This window comes from Oncorhynchus mykiss, chromosome 16 (genome assembly GCF_057628025.1).
Source record: "Oncorhynchus mykiss isolate SJ-2025 chromosome 16, ASM5762802v1, whole genome shotgun sequence".
In the NCBI taxonomy this organism is placed as follows: domain Eukaryota; kingdom Metazoa; phylum Chordata; class Actinopteri; order Salmoniformes; family Salmonidae; genus Oncorhynchus; species Oncorhynchus mykiss.
In genome coordinates, this window is record NC_143037.1 from 36,738,903 (window position 1) to 36,752,034 (window position 13,132).

The following is a 13,132-nucleotide window of genomic DNA, read 5'->3' on the forward strand; positions in this document are numbered from 1 at the left end:
CCCTTATCCTTCTAATGAGGCTAATTACTTTGGGATCCTGGAGACCAAGGGCTATGAGTGTGTATGTTTCCCATGTCGAGCTGCCCTCCAAATTCTCTACAACACCGCTATTTTGCAGCCCATTATAAACACAGACTAAACCTATAGCGGCTCACTAGACCGAGTACCCATAACCTGTAGGCTAACAGTAGGTTACAGTGGGCAAGTGAAAGTAAATTAGACTATAGTATAACGGAATTATAGGCCTAAACAATGGCTGCAGGATGAGTAAAGCAAGGATTTTACGCAAATGTCTCTGGGAGGAGAGGCAACTCAAGGACTACTCCTGCAAAGCCACATATAGGCGCTGTTTGAATATATCCATGGATGGATTCTCCCTTTTAAAAAATAAATAAATAATTGGATCAATGATGATAGGCTGCAGAAATAATTACTGATCTGACATGACTTGGTTGGTAGCCGAGAGTAAAATCTCCTTTCACACATCTATCGATGTTGTCTTCAAGGATGGGAGGATATTGAGTGCAAGTTCATGGGAGAAAAGTGTCACAACTGTGGTCAAATAGGGCACATAAAGAGGGCCTGCAGAATTACAGTCGCAGACTAAATGATCACGCAGGCTCCTAAAACGACTCAACACGGATCACCATGTTGGATGTGGACTGGTATACCATGAATAAGATGCTTGACAGTAAAGATGCTCTACAGGAAGTGTTAAAGAAACATGAGGAAGTGTTCAAGGATGAGTTGGGCACGTTGAAAGGATTTACAGCAAAGATACATGTATCAAGTGATGCCACACCCCGTTTCTTCAAACCAAGGTAAGTACCATTTGCAATGAAAACTAAGATAGAGGCTGAGTTAGATCGTTGCCAGGACAACAAAATCATGGAACCAGGGAAGTTCTCAGACTGGGCAGCACCGTTAGTCCCAGTGTTAAAACCAGACGGTACAGTGAGATTGTGTGGTAACTATAAAGTAACAGTAAACAGAGTTATCATCACTAGAACAGTACCCCATTCCTAAAATGGAGGACATGTTCACATCCTTAGCTGGAGGAGAATAATTCATCAAACTAGACATGAGTCATGCTTACCAGCAGATTGTGCTAGATGAAGATTCAAAGAAATATGTCACAGTGAACACACACACACACAAGGGACTATTCACCTAAGCCACGTTACCCTTTGGCATCAGCTCCAGTCCCACTATCTTCCAGCACACTATGGAGGAGATTCTACAGTATATTTCGATGATATTCTCCTGACAGGAAGAAATGATCAGGACCACATCCGAACACTGGACAGAGTGTTACAGCGACTGGAGGAGGCTGGGCTACGCTTGAAACGGAGAAAGTCGTGGACAAGGAAGTGACATTCCTAGGACACAGGGTGGACGCTACTGGACAGCATCCAGTGCCAGAGAAAGTAAGGGCGGTGCAGGACGCACCAATGCCCACCAGTCACAGAACTGAAATTGTATCTGGGCCTATTAAACCATTACAATAGGTTTCCGACCGAATCTGTCGACACGATTGGCTCATATGCACAAGCTGAGGAAGGACGAGCCATGGTGTTGGGGATCAGAACAACAAAAGGCTTTCAAGCTGTCAAAAGAAATGTTGCAGTCGAGCAGAGTGTTAGTGCATTATGATGAAGGAAAATAACTGAAACTTTCCTGTGATGCCTCGCCCTACTGTATCACGCACTCTCCCTCCTACAGAGAATACCTATTCACAACTTGATGAGGAGGGATTAGCTATCATATTCTGGTGCAGAAGTTTCATCTACATGGGAAAGAAAATGTCATGGTAAGTTTCTATATGGCATTGCTTTGGGGATATCTGGTGTGTGTGTGTGTGTGTGTGTGTGTGTGTGTGTATATATCTGTTTGACTTCGTCTCCAAGGACCACATTAATTTAACACTTCATTGTATAGTGTAGGCAAAGCTAATCTCCCCCACACTCAATTTTTATTTTTCAAATTAATAAAGGCACATTTGAAAATATATATAAAAATCTAAATGTTAGTGTAAAAAAAAAAGTAAATAGAAGAATTGAAAATATATCTATTATTCAATTTCAACACATTTATCAGATCATTAGACCGGTAAGCATTACAATGACCAAGGAGTTCTTTAAAAAACATGGCATGCCATTGCTACATTTAATACTGCATGATGTGTAGGAATGCTTTCAATTCTTGAATACCTGATATTATTGAGGAATACAAATGCTCCTTCCCAATACGATAAATAACTAATGCCTTCATATTGCAGTAATAGCACTTAAAAAACATTTTTTTTAAGAGAAATGGCATGGCGGCTGACTCATCCTCAATCTGTCAATCTCCAAAGGGGAGCTCCCATGTCAATGGAAAATGGCTTATATACCACCAATCTACAAGTCAGGGGATAAATCGGATGTGGCCAACTACCATCCAGTGTCAATTCTATGCGCTATCTCCAAAGTGTTGGAAAGGCTGGTGCGCACACAGGTTGCTAACTATTTCTCACTCAACAGCCTATTGACAGCCTATCAAATAGGTTTTTAGGAAGATACACAGCACATCTACAGCAGCGCAAAGGGTTGTGGAGGACATAACATTGGCTTATAACAGTCAGGCAGTCATTGTGGCAATCTTCTTGGATTTGAAGAAAGCTTTTGACACTGGCCACCAACACAAGTTCCTGAGGAAGCTGGAGAAACTAGGCTTTGACAGCACTGCAATCAAGTGGTTCACATCATACTTACAGGGGAGGAGTCAGTACACCAAACTGCAAGCCACGCAATCAGCCCAGGTACTTGTGGTGAATGGAGTACCACAAGGGAGTGAGCTTGGACCCCTGCTGTTCTGCATTTACATAAATTACCCCCCCCCCCCATCAGTGCTGGAGAATTGCCATATACATATACAGTGCATTCGGAAAGTATTCAGACCCCTTGACTTTTTTCCACATTTTGTTACATTACAGCCTTATTCTACAATGGATTAAATAGTTGTTCCCTCCATCATCAATCTACACACAATACCCCATAATGACAAAGCAAAACAGGTTTTTAGGAATTTTTGCAAATGTATTAAACAAACTTCAGACCCTTTACCCAGTTTATTGTCCTGAGTCTTCTTGGGTATGACACTACAAGCTTGGCACACCTATATTTGGGGAGTTACTCGCATTCTTCCATGCAGATCCTCTCAAGCTCTGTCAGGTTGGATGGGGAGTGTTGCAGCACAGATATTTTCAGGTCTCTCCAGAGATGTTTGATTCAGACTCTGGCTGGGCCACTCAAGGACATTCAAGGACATTCTGAAGCCACTCATGTCTTGTATTGGCTGTGTGCTTAGTGTCGTTGTCCTGTTGGAAGGTGAAACTTCGACCCAGTCCGAGGTCCTGAGCACTCTGGAGCAGGTTTTCATCAAGGATCTCTGTACTTTGCTTTTTCATCTTTCCCTCGATCCTGACCAGTCTCTGAAGAACATCCCCACAGCATGATGCTGCCACCACCATGCTTCACTGTAGGGATAGTGCCAGGTTTCCTCCAGACGTAAAGCTTGGCATTAAGGACAAAGAGTTCAATCTTCGTTTTATCAGACCAGAGAATCTTGTTTCTCATGATTGGCGAGTCCTTCAGGTGCCTTTTGGCAATCTCCAAGCAGGCTGTCATGTGCCTTTTACCTCATGAGGAGTGGCTTCCGGTTGGCCACCCTGCCATAAAGGCCTGATTGGTGGAGTCCTGCAGAGATGGTTGTCCTACGGGAAGGTTCTCCCATCTCCATAGAGGAACTCTGGAGCTCTGTCAGAGAGATACTTGGTCACCTTCCTGACCAAGGTCCTTCTCCCCCTTTTGCTCAGTTTGGCTGGGGGCGGCCAGCTCTAGGAAGAGTCGTGGTGGTTCCAACTTTTTCCTTTTAAGAATGATGGAGCACACTGTGTTCTTGGGGAACTTCACTGCTGCAGACAATTTTTATTACCCTTCCCAAATAAATCTAATTGGTCACACACATTTTTAGCAGATAATGTGAGTGTAGCGAAATGCTTGTGATTCTAGTCTGACAGTGCAGTAATATCTAACAAATTCACAATGGCTACCTTATATACACAATGTAAGGGGATGGAATAAGAATATGTACATATAAATATATAGATGCACGATGCCCGTGCGGCATAGGCTAAATGCAATAGAAGGTATAAAATACAGTATATACATATGAGATGAGTAACATAGGATATGTAAACATTATTAAAGTGCCATTATTTAAAGTGACTAGTGATACCATTATTAAATCCATTTGTTAAAGTGGCCAGTGATTTGAGTCTGTATGTTGGCAGCAGCCTCTCTATGTTAGTGATGGCTGTTTCTGATGGCCTTGAGATTGAAAAACAGCTTCTATCTCTCGGTCCCAGCTTTGATGCACCTGTACTGACCTCACCTTCTGGATGATAGCGGGGTGAACAGGCAGTGGCTCGGGTGGTTGTTGTCCTTGATGATCTTTTTGGCCTTCCTGTGAGATCGGGTGCTGTAGGTGTCCTGGAGAGCAGGTAGTTTTCCTCCGGTGATGTGTTGTGCAGACCACACCAACCTCTGAAGAGCCTTGCGGTTGAGGGAGGTGCAGTTGCTGTACCAGCCTGTGATACAGCCCAACAAGATGCTCTCGATTGTGAATCTGTAGAAGTTTGTGAGGGTTTTAGGTGACAAGCCACATTTCTTCAGCCTCCTGAGGTTGAAGAGGCGCTGTTGCACTTTTTCACCACACTGTCTGTGTGGGTGGACCATTTCAGGTTTGTCCGTGATGTGTATGCTGAGGAACTTAAAAAAAAAAACTTTCCACTTTCTCCACTACTGTCCCGTCGATGCGGATAGGTGGATGTTCCCTCTGCTGTTTCCTGAAGTCAAGGATCATCTCCTTTTGTTTTGTTGACGTTGAGTGAGGTTATTTTCCTGACACCACACTCCGAGGGCCCTCACCTCCTCCCTGTAGGCTCTCATCATTGATGGTAATCAAGCCTACCACTGTAGTGTCGTCTGTAAACTTGATGATTGAGTTGAAGGCGTGCATGGCCACGCAGTCATGGGTAAACAGGGAGTACAGGAGAGGGCTGAGAACGCACCCTTGTGGGACCCCAGTGTTGCGGATCAGCGGGGTGGAGATGTTGTTTCCTACCTTCACTACCTGGGGGCGGCCCGTCAGAAAGTCCAGGACCCAGTCGCAAAGGGCTGGGTTGAGACCCAGGGTCTCAAACTTAATGATAAGTTTGGAGGGTACTATGTGTTGAATGCTGAGCTGGTGTTGAATGCTGAGCTGCAGTCAATGAACAGTTACCTTCGCTTTCTTGGGAACAGGAACAATGGTGGCCATCTTGAAGCATGTGGGGACAGCAGACTGGGATAGGGATTGATTGAATATGTCCGTAAACACACCAGCCAGCTGGTCTGCGCATGCTCTGAGGACGTGGCTAGGGATGCCGTCTGTGCAGGGATGCCGTCTGGGCTGGCAGCCTTGCGAGGGTTAACACGTTTAAATGTTTTACTTCCGTCGGCCACGTTGAGAGCCCATGGTCTTTGGGAGCTACATACGTCTCGTGTCTGAGACGTTTAATTGCGACTCCACCTTGTCCCGGCATTTCGCTTGTTTGATTGCCTTGCCGAGGGAATAACTACACTGTTTATATTCAGCCATATTCCCAGACCTCTTTTCATGGTTAAATGTGGTGGTTTGCGCTTTCAGTTTTGTGCGAATGCTGCCATCCATCCACAGTTTCTGGTTAGGGTAGGTTTTAATAGTCACAGTGGGTACAACACCTCCAATGCACTTCTTTATAAACTCACTCACCGAGTCAGCCTATACGTTGATGTTATTGTCTGAGGCTACCCGGAACATATCCCATTCCACGTGATCAAAGCAATCTTGAAGCATGGAATCTGATTGGTCAGACCAGCGTTGGATAGACAGACCTAAGCACGGACGCGACCTGCTTTAGTTTCTGCCAATAAGAGGGGAGCAACAAGATGGAGTCATGGTCAGATTTGCCGAAGGGAGGGCGGGATAGGGCCTTGTACGCATCGCGGAAGTTAGAGTAGCAGTGGTCCAATGTTTTGCTCGAGAAGCTGAAACAATCAATGTTCTGGTAGAATTTCAGTAACCTTCTCAAACTAGCTATTTTTAAATCCCCAGCTACAATAAATGCAGCCGTAGTATATATGGTTTCCAGTTTACATAGAGTCCAGTGAAGTTCTTTCAGGGCCGTCGAGGTATCTGCTTGGGGGGAGACTATAATCAAAGATAATTTTCTTGGAAGATAATGGGGTCGGCTTTTCATTGTAAGGAATTCTAGGTCAGAGTAATATGCTCGGAAACGGTGGATGGTGTGCTCACCTTTTAAGTCTGACCAGGAGCCCGCTCTGTCTGCCTCTCCTGCGGCGATGACGTTGTTTTGGGTCGGCCTCTGGGATTAGAACCAATGTCCAGGGTGGAGGTCCAAACAAAGGCTCTACTTCCGGAAAGTCGTATTCCTAGTCGTAATGTTGGCAAGTTGACGTTGCTCTTATATCCAATAGTTCTTCCCAGCTGTATGTAATAACACTTAAGATTTTCTGGGCTAATAATGTAAGAAATAATACATAAACAAATTACTGCATAGTTTCCTAAGGAAAAAGGAGGGGACCATCTGTTGGCACCATCTTGCTCTTTTCTCAGATCTGTGCCGACCCAACCCTGTCTCGGAGATCTATGGACAATTCCTTCGACCTCATGGCTTGGTTTTTGCTCTGACATGCACTATCAACTGTGCAACCTTATTATAGGCAGGTGTGTGGCTTTCCAAATCATGTCCAATTAATTGAACTTAACACAGGTGGACTCCAATCAAGTTATAGAAAACATCTCAAGGATGGTCAATGGAAACAGGATGCACCTGAGCTCAATTTTGGGGCGGCAGGATAGCCTAGGGTAGCCTAGTGGTTAGAGTGTTGGACTAGTAACCGGAAGGTTGCAAGTTCAAACCCCCGAGCTGACAAGGTACAAATCTGTCGTTCTGCCCCTGAACAGGCAGTTAACCCACTGTTCCTAGGCCGTCATTGAAAATAAGAATTTGTTCTTAACTGACTTGCCTAGTTAAATAAAGGTAAAATAAAATAACATTTTGAGTCTCATAGCAAAGGGTCTGAATACTTATGTCAATAAGGTATGTTTTTTTATTTATTTTCAAACATGTCTAAAAAAACGTTTGCTTTTTCATTATGGGGTATGTAGATTGATGAGGCAAAAAAATATTGAATCTATTTTAGAATAAGGTCAAGGGGTCTGAATACTTTCAGAATGTACTGTATATGCAGATTACACAGTCCTTTACTACTCAGCAAATACCACAAGGGAGAGTGAGGAGTCAGTGTCAAACGACATCAAGAGGGCAGCAGAAAACCAAGGCAATGCTGTTTGGCAACCCACAAAAGCTGAGATACACAGGCAAAAGTACCACAATAACAGATGGACAAAACACGTATGAACTTGTAAACTTGGACCCACACCTACACTGGACTGAACACGCCAGCCTGGTCACAGGGAAACTACTGTCTGGGCTAAAAAGAGCAAGGGACTTTGTTTCCAAGGACATCATTCTGACAATTTACCACACCATAACAACTCACCTGGACTACTGTGCCACAGTATCGCTTCCCACCCTACATCAGGACAATAAGACAGGTCTTAACCGGCTACAGTGTATCATCAACAGGGCTGCTGATATCATGACTGGGCATTCACGGAGGGAATACGTAAAAACAGAGTTTCTTCTGTAAAAAGCTGCAATCGAACCACTGACGGTCATGATCCATTACAACACCCCAGTGACTGTTTTCAACGACACACAGCACAGACTGCCTGAATACATGTCAGACCTGTTCAGGTGGGAGTCTCCACCCATCCTCCGGGGGCACACCAGAGCAGCAGTCAAAGCCTCTGACCAATGGGACCCACATCTACTGGCACAACCATTAGCGAAAAATATGGCCTTTCAAGGCAGTCTGCAGTTCTTTGGACCATTGCTCTGGAACAAGCTTGACTGATCCACACGAGAGCTAGCTAGCATGTCAGCCTTCAAAAGAGCAGTACACATAGCTGTAATGTGAGCATTGTTTTGTATGTATGCTACCGCGTATGATGTGTGTGCTTCTGTGCATGCTGTGATTTTTGATGTGCTTTTGTATGTATGCCAATGGGTATGCTGTATATGTTTTTATTGATTCTATGGAACCCAGGACTCCCTGGAAAACACTGACAATTGTTACTGAGTGGACCATCTTGGCTAAATAAATGAGCAGAGCGGAATAAAAACACAGCGATGCTTAGTCTCTTATAGATCTCCGTCTTCGGGTGGCAGACACAACTTGAAGAGCCTGTGGGAAGTAAAAATGGTTGAACATTATTTGAAGATCTGATATTTGTGTAGCCTGGTTCCAGATGTGTTTGTGCCATCTTGCAGAATCCCACAGCATGAAAGGATTTGAACCCAGGCTAGTACTGTGTAACTAAAGCTTTGTTCACACTGCAGGCCTTAATGCTCAAATCAATTTTGTTTTTCAAATCCGTTTTGGAATACTGACTGTCCAAACAGCAAGTTACAAGTGACCAGCAGTCCTGACATGGCTACGCTAGTTGTCATAGTAATGACAGGTGTGTGTGTAATGGTGTAGGTTGATTGGTGCTCGTGCTTGCTATCACTCAGAAGTTATGTAGTAGGCGAAGGTGACAACAATGCCTGCCATGGACATTTCCCAGTTACTTTGAATGTTCAAAATCAGTGGAAGAACACTTTCAAAGCCTCAAAGGACAAGATGATCCAACTTTCAAAACAAGTCCTTTTTGCCTATTAACAGCAGTTACTTCGCTAGCTAGGTAACTGTTTAGCTTTCTAAAATGTTAACTAATTTGTTTGTGAACAATTAACAAACTGGTTAGCTACCATATGTACTTGTCAAACTGTCAACAGAGTAGCAAGCAAGCTAAGATATGCAAAATAACAGTCTAAAAACCACTTGAGGGCAAACAAATCAGATTTGACCATTCACACAACCTACGATGGTGGTTCGAAATGTGGCTTGAAATATCCGATTCCATGTGCTTTTTGACTGTTCAGACTACAGAAAAATGAACAGATTCGAATCAGAAATTGGATTTGAGTCACTTCAACCTGGCAATGTGAGCAAGGCTTAAGATTGAACTCATTCCTGTTGTCTATACCTTGGGGCTGCGGGCGGCATCTGGTCCATCACTTTGAGGTTTTTAGCCGAAATCTCTACCCTGGTGCCCTATCAGAGAGAAGAGGGTTACACAGTGTTTACATATTTAGACTGACAAGTGCCCACAGGGTTGCAGCTACTGTACCCAAATCTGCTGCTCAGAAAGTGTACTCAAAGTTATATTTCTACCTAATGTCTTTAGGTTGAGAGCGACCCACACCTATCAGGGAAAGACTACATTCAAACTTAATTTACCCATTCCACTGCATCGTTGTCCTAATGTACTGTACAGTATGTAGTGAATGTCTTATAATTCAGCTCAAAGCCCACGCTCAAAGTACAGTAGATTACTGTTTGTCAGTAAAGTACTTTTTTAGTCATGCAATGTTATACAGTAGGTGGAAGTTGCTTCCTTTCATATTCCGTTTCCATTTTTGAGCCACTGGTCGTTAAAGATTAGCAAGGGGATAGAGAGAGATGTGGGCTGTATTCATTAGGCACCTTCGCTAAATGTTTTGCTACTGTGTACCCTAATGAATATGACCCAGAACTTAAATCTGTTGCTAGGCATGTAAAAAGGGTGTAGTTAGGGCACCTGTTTGCGCATGATGTCCATGGTCTGCATGATGCAGCGGGGCATGAGGCCGTGGTTCCGCGCCAGGATCATAGCCTGATCAAGGGTCACGCTCAGGGTGCACCTGCTCAACACAAAGGTCAGAATTCAGCAGGTCAAAGGTGTTTTGACTGTGTTATGATTACCTAATGGCAAGGAGTTGAAAATACACTGTTTTAAAGGGGTAAGGCATACTGTACGTAGTGCATGTCTAAGTACTACACCTGACATAGCAACACATAGATATGCATGAGTGTTTGCTCCAGCTGACGCTAACTGGCAGTACTATCACATCACTTTCAAGGTCATACGACAGACCTTTGCATGCCAGTAGCACACATGGTGATATGGCAGGCGCCCAGGCGATTGCACAGCTCGGAGGACACACACAGGACGCTGACGCCAGAGGGGTGGCCTGCGGCATTGGGATGCACGTTGACATATGACTGCATCAGACGACACAGGTCGTCCAGAGTGTTGAGGGGTCTGAGGAGCTGGGTAGGAGAGGGGGGGGGGCAGAAGACAGGGGATTTAGGGGTAAAGACTACTAAAATAAGTACTCTAACTTTCCTTTCCGGTCAAAAGTACTGCCCCTGATCTTGTTTGTAAACAAAAAGCAGTTTTGATTTCTGTTTACCTGGTCTATCTTCTTAGCTGTGGTGTTGGAGTCGGTGGGAAGATTTGACTTCTCCAGGTAAAAAGCCCTGTAAGAACACAGTAAAGGGTTATAATAATTAATAATAACAGTTGTCGTTATTATATTTGCCCTATTTCACACATGTACAAGTGTTTTGTTAATACACATGTATGAATTAGAAATGTGTGTTTTGCATATCTCACTCTCCCTGAGAAACCCTCGGAGAGTGTGGTCACGGCCAGGGTCTACCATTTGCTCAAGTCATCATTCAATATGACTGCTATTGAACAATTAATTCATCCATTGATATTCTCAATTTTCTCTATTTCCTGTAAAAACTTCACATCAAACGTCATCCACCTTCTAAAGCTAATACAGTAGTCAAACTAATCAGCAAAAGAACACCCCTTTATGCAAGTGGGTACTACAACACAGTGGGTAGTACAACACAGTGGGTACCACAACACAGTGGGTACCACAACACAGTGGGTACCACAACACAGTGGGTAGTACAACACAGTGGGTACCACAACACAGTGGGTACCACAACAGTGGGTACCACAACACAGTGGGTACTACAACACAGTGGGTACTACAACATAGTGGGTACTACAACACAGTGGGTACTACAACACAGTGGGTACTACAACACATACCGTATAACACAATAGAAAGTGTGTGGGTTGCTACCTGAGTTTTCGGTAGTAGGCTTTGACCCTTTCCAGTGCGACGGCGTTGGTGCGTTGCTGGAACTCTTCTATGGACACGTAGTCTTGCTCGGACACTCCCTCTGGCCTCTCCAGGGCTGACCCAGGAACAGATATAACACATTAAAAATGCAGTACATGCAGGCAAGCACATAGTCTTTCAGGCAGGCAAACACAGATACATACACACAAAAGCACACACACGCACCTAGACAGACACATTGCTAATATTATTTTATAATGGATAAAATGTACAAGTTTATACTCTGATAGCTGAATAAGACCACTGAACACAAAACTGTAATCAATACGAGTGGCCTGTAGGTGGTGACGACACCCAATTTAGACCTAGTTCTCTAGGTCTCTGACTGCAGAATGGTATTACATTACAGGCTTGTGCTTTGCAGCCACTGAACAATGTGAGCCTCCCTGTAGGGTTATTGTCCTAATTGGCACATGTGGATAGAAAATGAATGGTTCCCTAGCACAGAGAATCCAGCATAATTCCAGCCATTTATTTGGACTCATCAAAGGTCGAAAGGACACTGCAGTGAAATAATAGCGAAGAAGAAGTAGATAAGTAGGCACAGAATACATTTCTTGGTTTTACATCATAGTACGTTATTCAAATGGTAGTTATGACACCGTAAATGGCAATTACATAAGAAATACCCCAACATTAGTATTTTGTTTGTGACTATAGGAACTTTCACGCTTGCATTGTAACTAGAACATTACATATAAGCATCTAACCCGCGACTTACAACACACACGATGCAGCGCTGTCGTTCAGGCAACAGATGGATCCGCTGTCAGCCACTGACTTGTCATTTCCACTCACCATTGTCATCAAATGGACTCATGCTACCCACAAATTCTGACTGAGCTCAATTGTCATAAAACGCATATACAGCGATGAGTTTCTCTCTCTTAAATACAAACTTACAATGAGGAGCGTCCACAATGGTGTTTTGTGTGTGGAAGTGCTTAGTAATGAGACTTGCATAAAGAAGAAATTCATAAAACGACAGGTCCTGACCAAACAGCCACAGCATTATGGTAAACCCAGGGAGGTCTTTCAGAACAGGGCAGCATGCTTCAGGAAACAGGGCTTCAACAGTGGAAAAGTAAGTCAGCTAGCAAGGCACTGTTGTCATTTTTTAACCGGTGATGATCAGCAGTAATAAGGGAGTACTAACTAACTCTCATAGTGGTAGATGTGAATTTCTCTTTCAAACAACAGATAATAGCTAACATTTGCCAAAGCAAGCTAGCTACTGATGGTGCAACCCTAAGTAATAGTACATCTTACTGTAGAAATGACCAGGCCTACTGTACATCTTACTGTAGAAATAACCAGGCCTACTGTACATCTTACTGTAGAAATAACCAGGCCTACTGTACATCTTACTGTAGAAATGACCAGGCCTACTGTACATCTTACTGTAGAAATGACCAGGTCTACTGTATATCTTACTGTAGAAATGACCAGGCCTACTGTACATCTTACTGTAGAAATGACCAGGCCTACTGTACATCTTACTGTAGAAATGATCAGGCCTACTGTACATCTTACTGTATAAATGATCAGGCCTTACTGTATAAATTACTGTTGAAAACTAGTCTAGGTTAGAACTGCTTCTGTTAAAATACAATAATAATTGTTATTCTGAACTGGAATAAACTGATTGAAGCAAGATGCTTTTTGAGGTAAACACACTCACAGTTCTGGGTTGCTCACCTACAGCAGGAAGCGGTCTCCTGCCTGTCTGATAACACATTCACACAGTTCTGGGTTGCTCACCTACAGCAGGAAGCGGTCTCCTGCCTGTCTGATAACACATTCACACAGTTCTGGGTTGCTCACCTACAGCAGGAAGCGGTCTCCTGCCTGTCTGATAACACATTCACACAGTTCTGGGTTGCTCTTCTTCAG

At 43.7% G+C, this 13,132-nt stretch overlaps 1 protein-coding gene across 1 annotated transcript in view; it reads right to left on the reverse strand.

Moving 5' to 3' along the window:
- Nucleotides 1-1,918: 1,918 nt before the first annotated feature.
- Nucleotides 1,919-13,132, reverse strand: part of LOC110491863 (phosphatidylinositol 3,4,5-trisphosphate-dependent Rac exchanger 1 protein) — a 158,664-nt gene continuing 147,450 nt past the window's right edge. Inside the window, exons 35-40 of the mRNA XM_021565684.3 lie at nt 11,180-11,294; nt 10,490-10,556; nt 10,171-10,346; nt 9,835-9,937; nt 9,241-9,308; nt 1,919-8,396 (exon numbers count right to left, since the gene is read on the reverse strand). Of these exons, the coding sequence (XP_021421359.2) occupies nt 8,354-8,396; nt 9,241-9,308; nt 9,835-9,937; nt 10,171-10,346; nt 10,490-10,556; nt 11,180-11,294 (572 nt within the window). The 3' untranslated portion in view covers nt 1,919-8,353. The remainder of the gene's footprint in view (nt 8,397-9,240; nt 9,309-9,834; nt 9,938-10,170; nt 10,347-10,489; nt 10,557-11,179; nt 11,295-13,132) is intronic.